We start from the raw sequence: 23496 nt of genomic DNA, 5'->3' as shown, positions 1-23496 counted from the left end.
GAAAAATTCTTCTTAAAACTTAAACAAAAAACACACATCGCCTTCACCAGCTCAAAAAACGAATTATAACCATCATACGGATTTTGACAGATTTCCAGACTATTTTATAACTTACCTTTGCGCTCTCCATTTCTCTTCTTACATCAGAAACAAATGATTCCCACGTACGCATGTAAGATTCCAGATTAATATACACTGCAGCATTACTGAAAAAGTAGAAAAACATGAAAATGCTTAATGTCCACTTTAAAATAGTTTTTAAAATTGAAAGCGCTGGCCCTGGCTGGTGTGGCCCAGTGGACTGAGGGCCAGTCTGTAAACTAAAGGGTCATGGGTTCGATTCCCAGTCAGGGCACATGCCTAGGTTGCGGGCCAGGTCAGGTCCCCAGTAGGGGGAGTGCAAGAGGCAACCACACATTGATGTTTCTCTCCCTCTTTCCCCCTCCCTTCCCATTTAAAATTAATAAATAAAATCTTTAAAACAAAAATAAAAAAAATAAATTGAAAGCACTAAAGTACAAATGAAATAAACCTTTAAACATGAAAGATACATTTCACACATTCACACACACAAAACAAACAACTATTTTTAAAGAATTGCTTATCTTAAAAACACCACTAGAGACACTCCAGGAAATTTTAATAACTGATCTAACCCCAACCCCAACACTGATGGGCAGAGAGCAAATATACTCCTGAATTTTAATTTCTTTACCCAAATTTGAATATTTGGCCATACTTCATTTTGACATCCATTTTTTTCTTAAGATTTTATTTATTTATTTTTAGAGAGGGGAAGGGAGGGAGAAGGAGAGGGAGAGGAACATCAGTGTGTGATTGCCTCTCATGCGCCCCCTACTGGGCGCATGAGAGGCATGTGCTCTAACTGGGAATCAAACCAGTGTCCCTTTGGTTCATAGGCTGGCGCTCAATGCACTGAGCCACACCAGCCACGGCAGACATCCATGTTTAATATTAAAGGCTGTCATCTGTGAATTTTAGAAAAAGGCATCCTAGAACATTTAAAACTTTGCTAGAAACCCTAATTCCTATCTTACTGTAAAATAAAGGGTGGGGCCTGATGTCCACAACAGGTTGATGATCTCAGTGCCTCCCACACCCGGTCTACTGGAAGTTTCTGCTCCTCCACTTCACCGAGAAAATCAGAAACACTATCGATCCGTGACTGTGCCGGTTCCCATGGTACACCTTAAGGAAAACCTGGAACAACCCTTTGATGCCTTTCGTCTTTTCCTGTTCTTCGGCGGAGTGGGCAGAGTTAGCGTAGACTCCTAAGGATAAGCTAGTACGCCATGAGGTTTACTAAGGAAGTGGACACTGTCCGAGAGAACGAGGTACAGTCCTGAACACCACGGGGCGTCCGCTACAGCTGTGCGAGTCCTGCTATCTGAACCAGCATATTAGTTCATCTTTAATCAGGAAGGTCTGCGCATGTGAAAAAAACTAAATCTTAAAAATGAAGAAACGGCCCTGGCTGGTGGTGCTCGGGATTGAGCGCCCGCCTGCAAACCAAAGGATCGCCAGTTCAATTCCCCGTCAGGGCACATGCCTGGGCTGCAGGCCAGGTCCCCTGTAGGGGGCGCTTGAGAGGCAACCACACATTGATGTTTCTCTCCCTCTCTTTCTCCCTCCCTTCCCCTCTCTCTAACAAAATAAATAAAATCTTCTAAAGAAATGAAGAAATAAAGAACTAGACGTATTTTCCAGGACTCAAAGAAACTCTGGGTTAGCGTGGAGGGTTTGTGATCAAATCCAAAAGCGTTGGGAAGGATGAAACACCTGGGATTAAAAAGTTAAAACCTGTGTGCGGAATACAGTAGTAAAAACAACAACAACGACGGGAAAAGTAACCCGTGTTTGAAAATCCACACGGCAAAGTGCTAAACGCAGACTGCAGGAAACCCTTAAGGGGTCTCAGGTAAACCTTATTCTAAAAACAAAGCGAAACGAACAAAAACAGGTAAAGATCGTGGAGAGCTGAAAAAGTGCGCACGCTGGACCTCCTCTGAAGTGTCATTCCCATACTCTGCCCTTGGGATTGTTAGATGACTGTGCTTAGGGGAAGTCAATTTGGCAAAATGTTCGAAAAGCCTTGAGAAGTTTGATCTCCATTCCAGAAACTTATTGCATGGAAATGACTGCTAATGTGCATAAAAATTTAGCCGCAAGGGTGGCTGCTGCAGTGCAGCTTTTAACAGCCGCCCCCATGCCAGTGGCGCCGGGCCCCTCGGGACGCGGCTGTATGCTGGAGTCCGACTTAACCTTTCCACGTCAGGTTGGAGCACTATCATTGATGAGAAAGGAGGAAGTCTCCTATTCTTAGTGGAAAAAATACACATTTTCACTTTTTAAAAATAGTAGTGAATTTATTCCAAAATATTAACTATACCTCAATTTAGAATTATGGACAGTTCTAATCATTTTTGTTTTAACATTCTGATTTTTCTACAACTGAACATGTATTAATTGTATAACTATTAAAAATAAAATGGCCCTGCCTACAGTTTTTTTTTCTCAAATCACCTGTAACTTTTACCAACTAAATGACCCACTGGGAAATATACCCACAGTGCCGCACAGTACCTGTCCAACTGCTTCAGGCTCTGCAGGTACCGAACTGCTTGTGATTCCAGGATCCATAACTTGCGCATTTCCGTCTCCTTCACATTTTCAAGCACAGACACCTACAATTAGATTAGAACGCTTAAGTACTTTAAAACTGAAAAACAAACTTATTTATGTATTTTTTAAGGATTTTATTTATTTATTTTTGGAGAGAGGGGAAAGGAGGGAGACAGAGAGGGAAACATCTATGTGTGGTTGCCTCTTGCACACTCCCAACTGGGGACCTGGCCCGCAACCCCGGCATGTGCCCTGACTGGGAATCGAACCAGTGACACTTTGGTTGGCAGGCCAGCACTCAATCCACTGAGCCACACCAGCCAGGGCCAAAACTATTTTAAAGTTTCTTCCTAAATAATACACAATGACAAAATCACCAGAACTTGATTATGTTGTCATTTCACTCAGGTGAACATGAATTAGAACTTTTGGATTTGAAACTAGAGTAACAAAATGACAGTAAAATATATACTGTATTTTGCTATGTATATTGCACACTTTTCTGCCCACATTTTTGAGGGAAAAATAAGGATGCACCTTATACATGGATACAGTGATTACATAATCCTGTGTATAAGCGCACAAAAATGTGGGTGCACATTATACAAAGGAGTGTATTTACACACGGCAGAACACAGTGCCTTAGTGATGCTTTTCTCAGATGTGAAACTTCCCGCGTGGCTTCTTGCTTGAGCCCGGACTGAGGTTATCCGTGTGTATGTACGCCCCTGGTGGGTGTGACCTGTGGTCCTGTCCAAGGTGAGCAGAGGGCCGGGGCCTGCAGAACAACCCAAGGCTGCACCCCACTGGCTCCAGAGGCCACAGAGCAGCTGCTCTCAGCACGGGCATCAGCAACTGTGCACTCTTGCTTCCCCACAAGCCCACTGGCCATGTCTGTGGGACCCTCTGCAGGAAGTGCAGGACTGCCCGTTTCAGTCCAGGTGTCAGGGACCCTGACGGGACCCACCAGCAAAACTGCTTGCCAGGTGGCGGTACATGAGCACCGAACAAGCTCTGGGACACAGACGTGAGTGCGGGACCCACAAACTGCAGGCACTTTGCTGTTCCTTTCCTTCCCGTAGAAATAGCTGCACAGTCGGTATTTAACTGAAGGCTTATGTTTGCAGACTGTAAAGCTAAGCCTTTTTTTATTTTCCCGGAATAACCATGGACATATATACCAATAAATAACATTTACTTAATTAGACAAATGACAAGCATGTTTCAGGAACTAAACAATATATAGCCAGGGGTCATTGTCTTGATTTTTGTCTCACTTTCTCACACAGTACACTGATACTGCTACGCACTCTTCTGGGGCGAGGAGAAAGTATGTTCGTAACAAGTGGGTGATTTTCAAGTTCCTTTTCCAGCATCAGCAAATATGGTTTTATGGTTGACCACTTCATGGTATAGCCCTTCTTCATTAAATAGCATGAAGCCATCCACTCGAAGTGGAGAGCATAAAAAATGCCTGAATTCTAACGCTCCACAAGGGAGGCAATCTGGTTACGCAATCCGGTGCGCACCGAGCACAGCTACGCTACACAACGTAAGCACAAGGGCAAACAATGAAAGAGCTACAGGCGAGGAAGAGCGGCTGCTCCCGGAGGCAGCGTCGAGGGTGGCACGCTTTCTGGCAGTGTTGTGCCTCACTCGTGACTCAGCACAGAGCAGTGACCTCCTGCCACACCTGGCAGGCAGTCACGCCAGGGCCTGGGCTCACCTCTGCAGCCACAGCTCTTCGCAGAACCTTTTCATAATGCTTCTTCCCGTTCTTTACGTTCTCTTCCAGTTTCATCTTCTCATTTGTAAATGCATTACTGCAAAGAGTAAAGAAAAAACAGTTTATGGAAAAAGTTTAACCAGTGAGATCACAAAGGCTACAGCCAGGTTAACTTGAAATCATGCCACCAGAAGACACAACGTCTTCTAGAGCAACTTCTTGCTAAATACCGTACCACACACTCCAGACTCACAGGGGCTGTTTGTGCTTTCCCATCGATCAAAGGCAGGAGGCAACGCAAAGCAAGGAACCGGTGTGAGAGCGGAGAACCAGGCTCGCCATTCCCACCAGCATGCGTGGGGGTCAACCTCCCAGATTAATAAACTTTACAGAACACCCCTCACCCTTGGAGTCAGAAATGCCATCCTGACACCTATCACGAGGAAATGACCCAGAGGAAAAAATGATCTACACGAAGTTGTTCATGGCAATGCGTTTGTAACAGCCAGAACAGAGGCGGCCACGCGCCATACTGTGAATGGAAATGTGTGTATGAAACGATCTGAGAAAAGCAGAATACAGCGGCTTCCTACCGAACAGACTGGTTACCAGTATGTGAAAACATTGTTTCCATTAAGAAAGGTTAAAAAGAAAACTTTTTATAGGTTCATAATAAAAATTCTTTAAGGAACCTATAATCACAGAGCAACAAACTACTATAATATAGTTGAGTCTGACACTTCACGTAACACCAAAGTTTTTTAAGACACATTTATTTAGTTTCAAATTAATTCAATAAATATAAAATATTTAATATAATTCAACAATATAAAATAAAACATCATAACATAAAAATATTTAAAGAATAAACCTATTGGATATTAAAGAATAAAACAGAAAATAAAGGAAAGAGAAACATAATTATTTAAAACACAGACAAGTAACAATATATTTAGAAATGTAGTGTGCCTGTGTCTCTGGTATTAAAAGTATAATAAGACAGAAAAAACAAATTTAAGCTTAATTTGCCTGATTTCAGAGGGCTGATGCAGAAGGAATTCCAGTTCCTTATCCTTTCCATCATTTTTCTGAGTGTACCTATGAAAGCATAATCATCAAATTTTAATTAATTTTCCAAGATTAAAAAAAACCCCCCCAATCCCAGGGTAAATTCTACCCACATCCATGCAAAAATTCTTGAGTTCTTTACAAGTTTTTGCATTTTGTGTCATTTCTAGTATCTTCTAAATAGGCACAGAATTGGGGTTTTCTTTCGGGGAAGTTTCCTTACACTTGGAGGGCAGACCACTGACTTCAGCCAATTCACATGGTCACTACCAGGTCACATGCTTGGCGTGTGGGTCACCCTGCCTCAGTCCACTTCAAGGGGCACCTCTGGCTGGTTCAGCACGAGACAGGGAGGAGCACAGTAGGACCAGTGGCTGTCATTCGAAGTGCAAACAGCCTCTGCTCTCTAAAACAGAACTTAAAGTCCAACACACTCCCATAAATAAAATAATCATCACACAGTCTTAGTGCTGAGGAGAAGCTTAAGATCCAGACTGGCCCCTCATTTCACAGATACAGAGAAAGGCCAAACGTCATGTTCACAGGAGAGGTGGGCTTCAGACTGGAAGGAAGTGCCTGTTTGTTAATTCAGTCCCGCTTTATTCACCTGCAAACCCGGCAGGTTTGGGAGAAGTTTCAGGTGACATAATTCCCCAACAGATACTCTTTTTTTAAAATATTTTATTTATTTATTTTTTTTAGAGAGAGGGGAAGGGAGGGGGAAGGAAGGAAGGAAAGATCAATGTGTGGTTGCCTCTCACGTGCCCCCTACTGGGGACCTGGCCCACAACCCAGGCATGTGCCCTGACTGGGAATCGAACTAGCGACGCCCCCAGCTCATAGCCCGCGCCCAATCCACTGAGCCACGCCAGCCAGGGCCCAACAGATATTCTTTAAAATGCAATGAAACAGCATCTAAAACTTTCACTTTACTTGACAGAGTTTGAAGTTGAATATCAAAAGTATTAAAATAACCAAAAAACCCCACCCCAGTAATAAAAAACACACCTTTCAGCTGTTACTTACAGTTCAATGGCATGTGAAATCCTTTTCATTCTCTTCTTCAGTACTTTTACTCTTTCTTGCATTTCTTTTTTCTCCTCTTGCCATTTTTTAATTTCCTTTTCCAAGTCTTCGAGGAACCAATCTAATTCCGTGTTTGAGATCTAAAAACATTTTAGAAAGCAAGTAATAAATTGGAAGATGTACTTGAAAAACCAAAGGAGCCCTGCCTGGGTAGCTCAGTTGGTTAGAGAGTCGTCCCGACGCACCAAGTATGTGGGTTTGATCCCCAGCTGGACAGATACAAAAATCAACCAATGAATGCATAAATAAGTGGAACAGAAATCGATGCTTGTCTCTCCCCCCTGCAGCTCTCTCTTTAAAATCAATTTAAAAATTTTAAATTAATTACGAAAAAAAAAACAAACAAAAAAACAAGACGAAGGAGCCTGACACATCAGAACTATGGTGGTGTCCCAGCCTAACCACCGACTCCAGTCCCACAGAGCATGTCATAGCTGGCTGTGCTGCCCGGCTCAGGGGACGCCACGTTGCCGGACATGTGGCCTTGGCCCCCACCTGCCCTCACTGAACCAGGCAGGAGGGGAGGCCATCAGGTAAACAAACCAAGAGTAGATAATGGCATGGCCGGATGTCTGGTGTTTGGGAAGGACTTCTCAAAATCCATGATATTCTGACCCCAGTCTTCAGAGATGAGCCCGCCACCCCCAGAATGGACTGAAGCAGCGGGAAGGGACAGCAGTAAGGGACAGCAATAAGTTATCTGCACAAAAGCAAGAGGTGCAAGAGGTGGACAGACGTATGGAAGGTGGAGCAGGGAGGAAAGGCACCCAAGGCACCCTGAGTCCGAATCACAGAGGGCCCTGTGAGCCACGTTACAGAGCGCGGGCCTCACCCTGCAGAGAGCAGGTGGAAGCGAACGAAGGCTCTTAGGCAGGGCAGTGAGATGGCGGGATACTTGCTTTGGAAAGTTACTCTGAAGGACACAGAGACGGATAGGGGTGGGTGAAAGGGTACACTAATGTGTCAGATGGGCCACTGGCTTCCACATGTTCTTGACCGTGACTTATAGTCAAATACATTTTAATAATGACCCATAGCACGCACACAATCCTAAAAAATAGCCCTTTTCTGAGATTTCTAGTATTTCTATTCTATTTCATGGTATTGTTAAAAATAATTCCAGTCACCATCACTAAAGTGACTCCATAGCCCATTATGCGTTATAACCCTTACTGTTAAAAACTCTAGATAGAAAAAGGGAAAATCTCTTAAAATCTCACTTGCGACAGCCCAGGCAAGAGACAGTAGGATGACGGTGGTAATAGCAAAACTGATAAAAAGACACAAGGGCACTTCAGAAGATGGGAATGGATGGGCCTATGAGTCCGGGTGCATATAAGATGTAAAGCAGAAGATCAATGGATTAGCATACATTTCTCCCTTGGGACGAATAACTAAATAAAACACATTAACAAAGAAGAAAAACACAAATGATGTACTAGACTAGAAGACATGGGAAAAAGGAAAATTAACCTGGATATGGATGTTTAAATAAATCTATGAATAAACAATAAAATAAATATATAAACTCAATAATTTTGACCCCGCAATTATTTTGATGGAGTAGAAATTTACAAGTGTTTGACAAAGACTACAAAGCAAAGGAATAAAAATACTGAATTCATATAGTCTTTCTTTTCTTCCTTTTAAGTCATCACCCGAGGATATGTCCATTGATTTTAGAGAGGAAGGAAGGGGGAGAGTGGGTGAGAGGAAAGAAGGGGGAGAAGGAGACAGACAGAAAGAAACATCGAATGGTTGTCTGCCGTATGTGCCCCGACCGGGGACTGAACCTGCAGCCCAGGTATTGCCCTGACCTGGAACTGAACCTTTTGGTGTAAGGGACAGTGCTCAAACCAACCGCGCCACCCTGCCAGGGCTTGAGTAGTCTTTCAGCATAACCACTTAGAAAGCTTCTATCTACACACTACAGACACTTCAAGTTACCAGGCTATTCTAGCACAGACCAGCACGCCTCAAGTCCACTGTGCTTTGTTCCCCAAAACAACTCTTCCCAATGTGGGCAGCTCTCACTCTATTAATACACTACAACCCAGAAGTCCATATACATGTTTGTTGGCTGCGACTTGGACTGTATTTCCCCATAAAAAGCCTTGTTAGAAATATCAGCAGAATGTCCAACATTTCTCTTTCAAGAAACTCATGGCTTCAGCGGCAAGCTGATTAAGGTGAGGTCTCGAGTATCAGGGGGACAAGTTCCAGGCCAGGAGTCGTGCTGTAGAGGGAATAGGCTTAGCAGGGCTTCTGGGAGCAGCGACCTGTGGTGTCAGAAGACGAGGAGGAAATTTAAGAACTTCCTCTGAGACATAGTTTTGAAAAGACTCGTGTCTGTCATCACCAGCCTCTGTCTTCCTGGCAGCACTTGCTGGCCAGGCCAGGTCCTCAAGGACTTCTGAGTCCTACTGCAGCCGGAGGGTTGATCTCAACGGCCCTGAGACTAACAGGCCAATGACAGCCCAGTGACACGCCCTCTAGAACGGGAAGGCTCTACTCACACGGCTCCAACCTAGCTGAACCTGCGTTCATTGAGTCATTGCAATGACTGATGTGACCACCATGCCCACTCTACTCACAAGATGCTTATTCTACCCGGATCGCTCCCACCACTGTGAGCAAGGTCCACAGGCATGCCTCGCGGCTGGCAGACACACCAACCTTGTTTCTCGCCTGTCCTGGGCTTCTATTCTTAGCCAATGATTTCACCTCGGATCCAACCCCCTGGCCGGGAGACAATGTGCTACTAAGGTCATACTGGGGCATGAGAAATGACCCGGCGACAACTGCCTGTCACAGCTCACCCACAGAAAGTGCTGCTCTTTGGGCCACTGCCCTTTGATGGCACTGCTGCCCCAGAATGCTGGCCAGGCCAGCTGCCATGCACTCGCTCCGACTCCGTGAACGAGGATGAGCCGATTTCTCTCCCAAACATTAGAACAGAAGAAGAAACAGCCTGCATGCAACTGCATCCTCTATGCACGCCAGGTTATGGTACAGTTACAAACACTTTCTGGTGATCCCTTTCTCCTTTAGAGAAAATTTGGTTTTATACTTCTATTTCTAAAAGCTCAACTTTGTTCCAAAATAAATACTTGAGGTATCTTCAATAATATATACATATGTAAAATTTTAAAAGAAAAAATAAAACAATGCTAAGTAGGCTAAGAAAACAGAATAAAAAGAATGCTAAAATAAAACCAGATGTGAGAGTAATATAAAAATAAATGGCATGAAGAGATAACCACACTTTAGAAACAGTGTTAAAACTTCCTGGCAGACAAAGCCAAAGAGGACATACAGTGAGCTATACCTCAGCATCCACAAAATAAAAGAAGCCCACTGCACAGAGCAGCCCAGGCAGCGAAAAGGGTGCTGCCCGCAGGCCCTGGGCAGCCGGCGCAGAGCCTGGCACTCGGAGCAGTGTGCCATGAACACCTGTCAAGTGAAAGAAGGGGTGACACCCTCAGCTCCATACCAGCAACCAGACAGAGCAGTAAGTAAAGCCGCAGCTCTCACGGAATGTGGAGGGCTGATGCCCCTTGGTGCAGGCTGACCGAGAACATAAAGCCACGTTCACTAGTTAGTTCTTCAGGAGCTCAAGGCCACACGGTTTGACACTATCAGCAGAGCTCCTTGTGTAAACACTGGGGTTCAAGGGTGACTAAGAAGAGTCTTCCCCTTCAGAGAGATCACAGTTTGGTGGGGTTATATGCATAGAAGAATTACCACCCCATGTGTAAAAATTACCTCAAAATGGATCATACATCTAAATGGAGATGCTAAAACTATAAAACTCTCAGAAAAAAGTATCGAAGTAAATCTTGGTAACCTCGGATTAGACAATGGTTCCTTAGATAATACCGAAAGCATAAGCAACAAATGAAAAAAATAGAGAAGATGAACCACATGGAAACAGAAAACTTTTGTGCTGTAAATGATCCCATCGAGAAAGGGATTGATTAGACAACCCACAAAATAAAGATGGGAGACAGGTACCGCAAATACGGAAGGTGGGAGAAAATACTTATAAATTGTATATTTGATAAGCAACTTGGACGCAGAATATATTTAAAAAACTCTTAGAATTCAACAAAAAGATAATTCAATTAATAAAGGGGCAAAGGACTGGAATAGACATTTCTCCATAGAAGTATACAAATAACCAGTAAGTATATGACAGGGTGCTCAACACCGTTAGCCTTTAGGGAAATGCAAATCAAAACCACAATGAATAAGACACCACTTCCCACCCATCAGGATGGCTTTACGCAGGAAAAGGGTGACAAGTGTCAGCGAGCCTGTGGAGGGGCTGCAGCCCCTGCCCGTGCTGGTGGGAGTGCAAGGTGCTGCAGTCGTTTTGGAAGATTCTGGCAATTTCGTGAACGGTAAGATACGGAGCGAGCATATGACCCAGTAACCCCACTCCCAGGGATACACCCAAAGGAAACGACAGCACACGTCCACAGAAAAACTTGTACCCAGAGGCTCACAGCAGTTATTATTTGTAATAGTCAGAAAGGGGAAGGCACTCAAATGTCCGTCAACGATGAGTGGACAAATGGAATGTGATGTACTGTAGCCACACAATGGAATATTAATCAGCGTTTAAAGGGAACGAAGTAGTGATACATGTTACATGGACTGATGGATGAACCTTGAAAACATTATGCTAAGTAAAACAAGGCACCCACAAAAGACCATAGATCCCATTTATATAAAATGCCCATAAACCTGCAAGGTAAACGCGTGGCTGCCCAGCGCTGGGGGGAGAGTGGAGAATGGGGAGTGCCCGGCAGTGGGTATGAGACTTCTCTCCGGGGCAGTGGAAGCTCTCAACGTCAGGCTGTGCTCTCGGCTGTACCCTTCCGTGCGCGTACTGAAAACACTGACCTACGTACCTTAAATGGGTGAACTGTACGGCACGTGGACCGTTTCTCAACAGATGTGAATGAAAGGGTAATTACTGCACAACACAGTGAGGTGCTTACGCCCGCCACTGCATCAGCCAGGGCCTCTGCCCAAGCCCGAGGCTGCCAGCAGCGCCTGCTTCCTCAGGAACGTGACCCCTGAGCGGACCCAGAGGGCGAGCAGGAGTGGCTGGGCTTGGGAAGGAAGAAGGCCACCAGAGGCACAAGGGTCAGTGCTGGGGGAGGCTCAGGAGGGAGAAGTCACAGGACAAACATTTTCCACTAAGTGCAGGGGACACACAGAGACCTGGTGGGGGGAAGACAGAAGACGGAGGCGGGCAGCAGTCACGCAAGGGTTTTCACGCTCTTGGCCGCTCCCAAGTGTGTGTGCGTCAGTGGTGCCAAGCTACTGTGAGAGAGGGACGATGTTCCCAGCCTCGTCCTCTGTCCCTCGCCCTGGTCCTTGCAGTCCCCTCCCCGACACAGGCAGTCTCTTTCCCCCACCCCTTGGATCTGGGCTACATGACCTGCTTTACCTAATGGGGCAGCAGCAGGCCAGATATCGGCAGAGGCTTGCACAGAGCTAGCAGGGGCCCTACTTGCTTGCCCTGGCGCTTTCTGGAAGATGGAACTGAGCTCAGTGCCCCAGTCATCCCAGCCGAGGCCATTTTAACCAGCACAGGCAGGCGACCCCAGACATGTGCACAAGTGCACCCCAGAACAGCAGAGCCCGTGCTGACCCAATCACATCAGTGAACCCACAGACCCACACTTACTGTTTATTGTTACATGTCTGCCACTGAGGTTTTGCGGCCACTGTTACTCAGCATTACTATGGCAGCAGGGACCCGATACACCAAGCTGCTCCTGACATGCTGAAGGATGTCTTCTGCGGGAGGGGAGACTGACACCCTCCTACAGGAGGGCGCGGCAGGGTCCCCGACCCTGACATGGACCACTCTGCTCCTGAGCGCTGGTGGGGCTCTGAGCAAGTTCATTAGCTGCTTCCGCCTCCACTTCCTGGCCGGTAAAATGGAGACGACACCAAGGTGCCAGGATGGCTTTGAGATGGAATCAATAAAACATGCACAAAATCTGCCACCGAGTACAGCACATAATATGTCAGGTCAGCAAAAGGCGTAACTCGGCCACGACTGACCAAAGAGCAGAACCCACCTCCACAGGGATGCGGGCCGGGAAGTTCTGGTGGGGCCCGGATTCCGCTCTAAAGCACACAAGGACAAAGTCCCAAAATTCCCCTCCATAAATGATTCGGGGCCAAACTTACTTTGACTGTGTTTCAAAAGCCAACGTCAACGAAATGCCCATCCTGGCTTTAAGAATTAAAGTCTCGTGAAAGCACCTTAGAACCTAAGTCCTGAGGCAGGTGACAAGTGACTGCTCAGTGGGCACAGGGCTTCTCTTCCAGATGGTGACAATGGCTCTGGAATCATGTGACACTGTGGCTAGGGACACCAATGAACTGCACACGTTCTAACGGGGAATCGATTAAAATGGTGAATCTTACATTATGTGAATTTTATCTTAACAAAACAAAAAGAGGGTGCCCTTGAGCACACCGCAACCAGCTGCGACCTGCCAGCTGCCGGCCAGGGGCACACTGAGGAAAATGGGACGCTAACTGCCGGACGGCTGTTTTTCTCTGGTGGACAACAGGTAACCGGCCTCAGGACATGTTATGGGCCTTCCTAGCTCAGATTTTTATTAATGCTTAATACGTGCTAAGCACTCTCAAAGTGCTTTGTAGGTGATCGATTTGTCTCAACAGGGGCGTGACTGGCATTTCGGATGGGACAATTCTCCCTGCTACTATGCTCATGACCTCTGGCCATTCACCGCCCTTTTTCAACAACCCCTGAATCCTCACAGACCTATGAAATAAGAGATACTATTGAGAAACTGGGGGTCACAGAGGTCAAGTAAACTGTCCGAGGTCACGAAGTTGTGACGTGTGTGGGGTGCAGCCCAGAGTGCCTGACTGCACTGCCTGGGTCCCTGAGTGTGACCTGCTGCTACAGCCTCTCTCGTCTCCATGACGATGGAGGAAGGTGCTGCCTCCAGCACATGCAAACGTACCTCAAGCCACTTGAAAGTAGAAGTTACAAGTAGTTAGCTCGTAACCTCAGTAATCTAGAGAGTCAAAAGCCAAGAGAAAGATCAGTAAAACCACAAAATCCGCCCTGAGCAGTGTGGCTCACAGTTGGACGTTGTCCTGCAAACCGAAAGGTCGCCAGTTCAATTCCTGGTCAGGGCACAGGCCTGGGTTGCAGGCTCAGTCCTTGGTTGGGGTGCATGAGAGAGGAAACAGATGGATGTTTCTCTCTCACACTGATGTTCTCTCCCTCTCTTTCTCTCTCTCTTCCCTTCCAAATAAAATCTTAAAAGAAAAGAACCCTCAAATTTCTTTTTATGTCTATAAAAGAATTCTCCACAAGCTAATTACGAGCATAATCATGGTTAATAAAGAAATGGCCATGGCTAAATCTCAGCCTCTCACGTACAGACACCAACCTAAGAACTCAGGCGAGCCACTGATGCTGACGGGCATACCTTTTACATGGGAAGTCTGACAACCTAACAGGCCTGTGATTTGGGGGACGAACACGGCTCTCTGAGAAGACGGACTGACTGCATGCTCACATACAACCACGTGACACAGGACCCGGAGCCTTGGCCGAGTGAGAAAGCGTGCCACGTGCCCGAGCCCGCCAGTTAGGGTGGCCACTCGCCCAGCCCTGCTCCCAGGCCTGGTCTGCGATCTGCTCCACCTGATTAGGGTCTCACTAAGCTAATTTATTCTATTTGATCATGTCTCCCCAGCTGTGGATCCACACTTCCGCAACAAACCCTTCCTTTCGGGAATGGACCATCATCCATCCCTCTGTTACCTCTGTGCAGGGGACCTCAGCGTTTAAAAAGAAATGCACTGTGATTTCCTCACACCTGTAATTCCACTTTCCCCCGATTCAGTCTGGCTTTGCCACTAATCAGCGTTACTCTAACTGCAGTCACATGTAACTGAGGGTCGATCTTAGTCAAGGAAATGCAAAGTCAATATACTCAAACAAGACACTCTGGGGGAGTTCACCGTTCTGGTGTGAGTAAGACGACAGGGTGACAACAACAGTAAGGAGAGCGGCAGCCAACACTTACAGAGCCCTTTCCACGCACCAGGCAGTTTCAGGTACTTTACAAGGATTAATCCAATCCCACAAAATGAGAGCTATTATCACCCACACTTTCCAGATAAAGAACTAAAGCACAGAGGAGTAAGGTCAGAACTGGGGTAGAACCCAGGGTGGATCTGAACCCAGCCAGTCTGGCTCCAGGCCCCACACCCCTAACCACTAATGCTACACTGCCTCTCAACATAAACAACAATCTAACTTGGAACTTGTTCACCAGAAAATAGTTTTGGTTAATCAAGCAAACTGAGTTGGAGGTAAATGAAAACCGCATTTACAGCCCTTTTCTTATACGTAACTTGCAGAGGTTCTAAAATGCTGCAAAAAACACGGTCACTTCAGTATGTCAGAGAAATTGGAAACAAGCGATCTTGAGAAAGAATCTTTTGTTTAACCAACGATGCAACAGCTCAGCTAGTTGAGCCACATAAGCACAATTCTCCTAGTTAGGCCCCATGCTAGCACAGAGAGGTGTCGGACAGAATTACCTCGTTTTCTTCTACGCTCCTTCTCAGCTTTTCTTCCAGGTCCCTGGTCTCTTCTGAGCCCTGGAGCATCCTCTGCTCAAAATTTTCACACGCTTCCTTCAGCTGTCCTTGCAAAGCATGGTACTCCTTTTCAATCTGGGAAATGTCCCCCTGCAAGTGAATCAAAAAATTATCTGTCAAAGTAGTTAAAAATGCCTATATCTGCTCTTAAAATAAACAAAGGAGAATAAAAGGCAGATAAAAATTTAGAGGAAATGTCACAATGATTCAAGAAGTACAAACCCCTGAACAGTGTTTAGCAAAGCCACCTCTTTTTAAAAAAAAATTCCTGTATTGCTGGAATTGATAACAATCTGTTCTATAATTAGTTCTGAATATTTATCCATTTTAGAAGGGTTCAGTGCTATATCAACAGTTTTATGTAAATGCCATTCTCCACAATTAACATCAAGAACTATTTTTAGGTTTAAAAACTATGGATGATATGCATATTTTAGATATGAACAGAACTTATTAACTTTGATCTTACTTTTAAGTGTCTTAAGTGGACATTTGCTGACTAAAAAGCAAGTTAAGAGTATTATCAATTAATTGTTTTCAGTTATATAACCATCTCTTGGACCAACTTGAAACAAAAACAGAAGCCACACTATAATGTGACATAGTGAACAACCAACACCATTTACGTCGGAAACACCCTTCCTACGGCTAAGACCGCCAGCAACCACACCCCTGTGTCTGGAAGGGGCGTCTGTGTGACCCTGCCAATCCCTTCGGTGGCAGGGGACTGCTCCGCCCAGAAGGAGGGTCCAAGGTAGCCAGGCTATGGAAATCAATCCCAGTGGTGCAAACCTGGTCCAGCTCCCCCATCTCCTGCACCTCTCCCAGCATCTTGGCACCCCCCAAGTGCCAAAAGGCAGGAGATCAAGGCTTTGAAATTCTGTGAACCATCAGTTAGAGAGCTGTGGACTATGGCCCGGTGACCCCACGCCAGTGTGCCTGGGGTGTCCGAGTTTTTGTCTGTCCGGCCTGAACATTCAGCACAATGGCTAGAGACCATGTTTAAATAACAAGGTAAATGGTCAAGCTTACTATAACCCATTAGCAAGACTTTATGGGTTAAGACTCTATTTTTATTCTCAATTCAGCAAAAGGTTCACAATGACAGCAACATGGTATTAATTTATATGCCCGAAATCACCAACACAGACAGGGAGAAAGGCCCATGCCCTCTCTGTTACTACATCTGAACTTCACCACACTCCTATAAGAAATATATTATTTTCACCTTTTACAGATAAGAAAACCAAAGCTTAGAAAAATTAGGCAACGTCTCCCAGTCCCAGACGAGAGCAGCAGCCGTGGGGTTAAATCGTAAGTCTCACCGGCTGAGAAGCACAAGCAGCTCTGCTAATGTCAAGTTCCTGAAACTAAGAGTTAATTTAAGGAAGTGTTTGTGAATTTTCCCAACACTGATGAGAATATTTGAGAGTCAAAGACGCAAACTCATTCAACAACAGAGCATCCCTGATTCAGAGGTAAGTGTGGTGTAAGAACTCAACACCAGTCATTCTACTTGCAACATGTTTACATCAGCAAATGTGTTCACGATAGCACTGTTTGGAAGTGTGAAAAGTTGACACAACCTAAATGTTCAGTAATAAGACAGCAGTCAAATGATCACACATCCATACAGTGAAATACCAAGTATGCATTAAAAATGATGGTAAGAGGCTGATGCACACAAAAAAAGAGATGGTAAAAATCCTGTTTGTTGATATGGGAAAAAAAAGTCCAAAATAAAATAACACTGAAAATTTGAAATACAACACGCATGGTACGATCCCATTTTTTAAAAAGCATTGCTTGCTTAAATGTTAAAATAAGGCCCGGAAGGCTGCATATGAGAATATTAACATGGATGGGGGGGATAGAGATCATTTTCACTTTCTATTTCATAATTTTCGTTATTGTTCATTAAAAAAATGTAAGGACCCTATATTATTTTTGTAATTGGCCAAAACTATAAAGCTCCCTGTACCAACAGTAGCAACACAAACTTCTAACCTTACTTCGTCCTACTTAATTTCACAGCTGATCTTGTAAATCAATGCCTGTGAGTAATGATAGAATTGCTTCGTTTTTAAATGACACTGTAGTATTTCATTATATGGATATACTGTAACTTATTTAAATAGTCTGAAACTGACAGATATGTAGACAGGTATTCAGTGTTTTGCTGACACATATACAAAGGAAACAAATACAAAAATAGCCTCGTTCACTGGCCTCTGCATACATGTTATGACTGCATACAAATTCCAAACTGCCTTCCCCAGAAATGAATGGTTCTTTTAAAAAAAGGTTTTATATATTTATTTTTAGAGAGAGGGGAAGGGAGAGAGAAGAGAGGGAGAGAAACGTCAATGTGTGGTTGCCTCTCATGTGCCCCCTGCTGGGGACCCGACTGGCAACCCAGGCATGTGCCCTGACTGGGAATCAAACCAGCGACCTTTTGGTTCACAGGCTGGAACTCAATCCATTGAGCCGCACCAGCTAAGGCCAGAAATGTATGTTTTTACATTATTTCAATAATATACAAGTAACTGTTTTAAATTTCAAGTGGGGGCTCTGGCTAGTGAGGCTCATTCTCTCTTTCTCTCTCCTTTCCCTTCTCTCTAAAAAAGTAAATATTAAAAAAAAATCATTTTTCTTTTATTGTGCAATCCTAGTCACATCCATGCACATTTCTGTGTTAGGTTATTCTCTTTTCCTTATTGATTTATAGAAACTTTATATGCTAAGCAAGTAAACCAGTACTCTATCTGTCCTACGCTGCAAATAATACTCCTAGATTGTTGAGTTTTCATGTCACGTGTATCCGTTCATTTACACATATGTGCTATACACATGTGTATATATATATAGTATGTATGTATATATACATAAACATATACTTTTTGTCATGCTGTTTAGTAATCTTATGAAAAACTTTCCCTTTTTTCTAGATGTTTTATGGCTCCATTTTAAAACATTTAAATCTTTGATCCACCTGGAATTAATTTGGGTATACAGAAAGGAGGTAGAGACCCAAATTAATTTTCTACATAGCAATGCATTTCTCCTAACACCATATATTTAATCACCTATTTTTTGTTTACCAATAGTTACCATTTTTATATTTTAAATTTCTGTATTCTTCTGTTCTATTGGATTCTTACTTCGTTGTTTTTGTTTTTATTTTTAGAGAGAGGGGAAGGGAGGAAGAAAGAGTAGGAAAGAAACATCAACGCATGGTTGCCTCTCACGTGCCTCCCACTGGGGACCTGGCCTGCAACCCAGGCATGTGCCCTGACCGGGAATTGAACCAGCAACCCTTTGGTTCAGAGACTGGCACTCAATCCACTGAGCCACATCAGCCAGGGCTGGATTCTTAGTCTAACAGCCAATCTATATACTAACATAGATTTATGTTGTGTTTTGATATTTGGTTGTACAACTTCCTTCCCTATAATTTCTTTTCCACGGTCACTATTGATGGTTATCTTTTCATATGAAATGAAGCATCAACTTCTCCAGTTTCCAATAAATCCTGTGCAGCAGCCAGCCACTAACACGGGCCCCAATATCCTCACCTCCTGGTACCCATGCTCTCGCAGTAGACTCTTCTCCTACAGTGTATTAGGGTGGTGGGTTTGTTTGTGCGGCCAAGAGAACACAGGAGAACAGAAAAGAGTGTGCCTTCCTAAAGTAGACTGTTACAGCCATTGCTACTCCTGCCTCGCATCACCCAGTCTGGGTAATGCCAGACCCCACGAGGGCACCCAAGCAGCCCCACATGGAGGTAGGGCCACCGGCAAGGAACAGAAGCCTCCTGCCAACAGCCAGCACCAGCTTGCCAGGCACGTGAGCGAGGCAGCCTGCAGGCAGCACCCCCAGCCCTAGTTGCTCCTTGCAGGTAACCGAGCCCTGCTCCGTATGTTGCCTGCAGCTCCGAACAGACCGCCAGGACACCCAGCTCCACTGCCCCTCTTTCCCTGCCTCAGAAGCTGTGAGATAACAAATGCTTATTATTGCTTTAAACCATTAGGTTTTAAGGTAATTTCTTACACAGCAACATATAACTAATACATGCTATTCATGTTTGTACTGGGATTGTGTTAAATTCAAAGCTTAGGGAGAACCAATCTCTACAATATTAAGTCCTCCTGTTCAACACCTTTTGATTTATTTAAGGTTTTTGTGTGTTTCTCAGTAGCATTTTCAAGTTTTCTTTTATAGATTTAGGTATTGTAACTTTTTGTTGTTATTGAAAATGGAGTTTTCTCTTCCAGTATACTTTGCAACAGGTTATTTGTATACCTAGAAATACTGTATCCAATCAAGAATTCTCTTACATTTTAATATTGGGTTTTCAGGTGATCGTTAGAACTTTCCAGGTAAACAACCCGAGTCTCTGTAAATAATAATACACTCACCTCCTCTTTTATAACCTTATTTCTTCCTCTTACCTAATTTTGTCAGCTGCTATCTCCAGGACAATAGTAAATACTAATGGTGATGTTTCACCTTCAAAGTGAGATAACGGCTCTGACTTAAAAGAGAAAGACACTGGCATGTTGAGACAAGCTCATCCATTCCCATTTTATCAGGAGCTTTAGTCAAGAAAGAAATAATCAATTTTATCCAGTACCTTTTCAGCAACTATGGAGTTACCAAGTAACTTTTCTCTTAAGATGTCAGCAGAGTAAATTATATCAATAGATTTTATAATTCAATCACTCTTTAGGAAGTGAAGGTCTTTATAATAATTTCTGCATCAGTCCTGGGAGTACGCTCTTATTTGTAAGTTTACGCGGGCTCATCACACCAGTTAGACAGCAAAGCCACTATACTGTGAAATGAACACGCTAGGAAAAAACTCACCTTTTTCTCTGTCTCTCCTTCCCAAATTCCAATAACAAAAATGAAACAGTAATTTTTTTGGTTATAATCTAAAGCTTATTCCATAATAACATTTTACATGGAATTAGATGGCTCCAAAATTGTTCTAGTCATTTCCATCTATTCCCATTTAGTTAAATTAATGAAATTTAAACCTTTAAACAGTCTAATACAGTGTGACTCACCTGTTGTGCCTCAAAAGGATCGTACGGCTCAGTATTGACTTCTTGATGTGTGACATTCCCAGACACCTTTGGGCAAAACAAACACTCAAATTCAATCTATCTCAATTGCTCTGTTAAAATAAGTCCATTACGTAATAGAATTTAAAGACATGCTTACAATTTTCACAAGGTTTTGGGGTTTTTTTTGACAATTTAGATAACAGTCTATGCTTCCTACTCTGAACATATTTTTTCAAAGCTTTCTAGAAAATAGAAAACTTAATGAGTAGGGGCATAATCCTATAAGGACTTAATGAACCCTAATGAGCCCTACAGAGGAACCTAAATTTATTCTCACGCCTGGCAGGAAGGAACTTCTGTTCCCCTGCCTCCTGTCTCTCTCCCTCTGGCTGTCCCTTGACTCCCTTACCCCTCCCCGTCTGGCAGGGGAGACTGGGCATGGGTAGCCCAGACCCTTCCTTCTTCTTGGGAGCTGCCTGTGCAGAAAGCACACTGTCCCTCCTTCTCCACCCAGTACGTCTCGTAGGCAGGCGCCCCACGCTGGGAGGCCGCCTGGTCCAGCACTGCTGTACCCGGGCGCATAGCTGGGGTGTAGCGGCTTCCTGTTACAACATGCACTCTCCACCCACTGTGCCTGTGGTAATTACTAAGGTGATCTTCTGGCTCCATCTGCTGATTCTTCTATCTTATTTTTCAACTGATGCAAAACTGGGGTAGAAAACAAAGGTATTATTTACTAGGCCCCCAAAATTCTTTCTTGACAAGGTTCCCTGTCATGCTGTACAACAAGGATCATCTTTTAAAAACATTTTTAGGTGCAAGCTTTAGTAACCATTATCTGATCAATAACTTTAAAGAACTCCAGTGAACACAATGGCAATGGGAAGGGGCAAAGTGTTAGGACGACTCCCTCCCACGCAAGTCTCACCTGGACGGCAACCGCCCGTGTGTGCGCGCTGTCTGTCGCTGTGCTGTCTGTCACATCGTCGGTCCTTTCTGGGCTTGCCTCCCTGTGGGCTGACTCCCCACTGTGACCATCGTCTCTGCTGGGCTCACTACGGGCGCGGTCAGTACCATCTGTGTTGCATGGTGACTTTCCTGATGTCTCCAGAGAGTCATAACGCATCTGTGTTTCCCACGCAGCCTGGCTACTGGGGGCAGGCACGGCATCCCAACGAGGACCCTCGAAGTACACAGCAGCACTCATGTCTGGTCTGCCGCTGGCTCCATAAGGTGGCACCCATGGCGCTGATCTTTGCAGCAGACACTCGGAAGAAAAAACGGTGGCCACAGGTGGGTACATGTTAGTGTACGCGGGCAGTGTGGGTAACACGTTTATGTACGCTGGCGGTGTCTGGGTAATGTCAAACCCCCTGAAGGGAAGGAATGAGCAGTACCCTGTGACCAAGTGTGCTGGAGCCCAGTAGGTTTCTTTCACGGCGTTAGGAGCTGGTCTGGGGGAGTGAGAGGAGGCTTGCAGGGGAGCCGCATCCTCAGGGGCTGGTTTGGGAGCATCAGGAAGGACCTCTTCGGGCTTCTCATCCTCAGGAGCTGATCCGTGAGAATTCTCAGACACGGGCTCTGGCTCCTCAACTTCACAGGCTGGCTGGGGAGAAGCAGCAGGCTCTGGTTCGGGCTGTGCATCCTCAGAAGCTGGCACTGAAGATACATCGGACACCGGTTCGGACGTGACATCTGGTTTAAATTCTCTGAACATTGAACTCAGAGGCAGTGTGATTCGCAGAAACTCTCCTGTTATTGATATTTCTTCTATCTTTGCCTTGTTGTTCTTCTTCTTTCTCTTTTTCTTGAGCCGTGATGCATATTTCCTCAAGGCGATGCAGTTGTCGATCACAACAAAACGAGGACATTGCAGGAGGAAAGTTTTCAAACCTCCAGCATTTGCTACTATCTTTCGAGTTTCCTCTGGGAAGAATTCATATTTTTCACAGAACACCCTGTTACTCATATCCAAAGGACCATGTTCCTCCAAAAACTGGGAGAAATAACTTGGAAAAAATGTATATTTACGTAAGTTATAAGAAAGTACTTTCATATGTTCATTTAAAAAAATAAATTTCTCCAAAATTCTCCCAAAGCAAATACCACCACTTCAGCTGATCTCAACTCCTCCCCAACAAACATTATACTCATATTAAATCACTTTACTCATATTACATCTGAGGAAGGCTAACTGCAATCAATAATACTACAAATAAAACTTTGTTTACCCCTCAGAAAATAACCCATTTTCAGAAAAAAAACAAAGGGGATTAAAAGTTACTTTATAAGTTTATAATTATACAACCTATTTAAAAAGCAATAAAAAGAAAGTTTATTCAAGAAAAAAATAACCAGAATAACAAGAATGTCAAATAAGAAAAAGAAATAAAATTTCAAAAAAAAACCCTCCTGGAATTTGCATTTGGTACATCTATTATAATTTTCCTGTTTAGGGATATGCAATGACTCAGAGGCACTGCAATCAATCATGTCTGATCAATACAGCCACAGAGTACAGGATCTGATCCACAGATACAGGGCCAATCCCGCCTCTGCCTCCAGCTCTGGGGTATTTTCTTTCCTCATTCTTGTCTCTGGCTCGAGGAGGCTTCCTCCTCCATTTGGATTTGGTTTTCAGTTTGTAACAGTGAGTAGAACTAGCAAGAAAGACACACACTAGGTACACTAAGAAGGCTTTTTAAGAAGGCTTTTCAAGAGTGAAACTTTCTTGTAAATGAATGCTAACCAGGAAGACAAGCTACTTAAGAGGAGGTAAAATCGACACTTGTTGAAGCACAAGAAAGCAACTTTCTGTGCAGAAGCTGCGGCAGATAACTGCACAGCAGGGACAATCACAGACGACGGCTCTCTGTGGCGGAAAGACCAAATGCCACATCTCCGTCAGCACTGCTGCCTCAACACTTAAAAGTCACCGAACTCTCTCTTTCAAAGTGTCTTTTGATGACTGTTTCCCCTGAGAGTAATTTCTCCACAGCAGAAATTCCTTACACACATGATGTTTTGCGAGGCAACAGGCTAAACCACACTTCGGTTTTAATGAGAAAGCTCTAAAAGCAGAAGGGGTCGAGGAGAGTGAAGCACAACGAAATAAACCACTGTAGTCCCAAGAACCGTAATCTATGTTGAGAGTTTTGGCTGATCGGTATAAATAAATAACACCGACCCTGCGATCTGTCTGAAGAGACGCCTTTCGGCTGGTGT

The 23496-nt window shown here is 44.4% G+C and overlaps 1 protein-coding gene across 6 annotated transcripts in view; it reads right to left on the bottom strand.

Moving 5' to 3' along the window:
• Positions 1-23496, bottom strand: part of TTC3 (tetratricopeptide repeat domain 3) — a 107075-nt gene that overhangs the window by 9603 nt on the left and 73976 nt on the right. For all 6 annotated transcript variants that reach the window (XM_053916974.2, XM_053916985.2, XM_053916977.2 and 3 more), the window contains 8 exons: positions 21200-22280; positions 20272-20337; positions 15143-15292; positions 6464-6603; positions 5399-5467; positions 4370-4466; positions 2605-2705; positions 116-206 (listed from right to left, as the gene is read on the bottom strand). In XM_053916974.2, coding sequence (XP_053772949.1) covers positions 116-206; positions 2605-2705; positions 4370-4466; positions 5399-5467; positions 6464-6603; positions 15143-15292; positions 20272-20337; positions 21200-22280 — 1795 coding nt within the window. The remainder of the gene's footprint in view (positions 1-115; positions 207-2604; positions 2706-4369; positions 4467-5398; positions 5468-6463; positions 6604-15142; positions 15293-20271; positions 20338-21199; positions 22281-23496) is intronic.

The sequence above is a fragment of the Desmodus rotundus genome, chromosome 2, assembly GCF_022682495.2.
Source record: "Desmodus rotundus isolate HL8 chromosome 2, HLdesRot8A.1, whole genome shotgun sequence".
In the NCBI taxonomy this organism is placed as follows: Eukaryota; Metazoa; Chordata; class Mammalia; order Chiroptera; family Phyllostomidae; genus Desmodus; species Desmodus rotundus.
The sequence above is the reverse complement of the archived record's forward strand: the minus strand, read 5'-3'. Positions and strand labels throughout refer to the sequence as shown.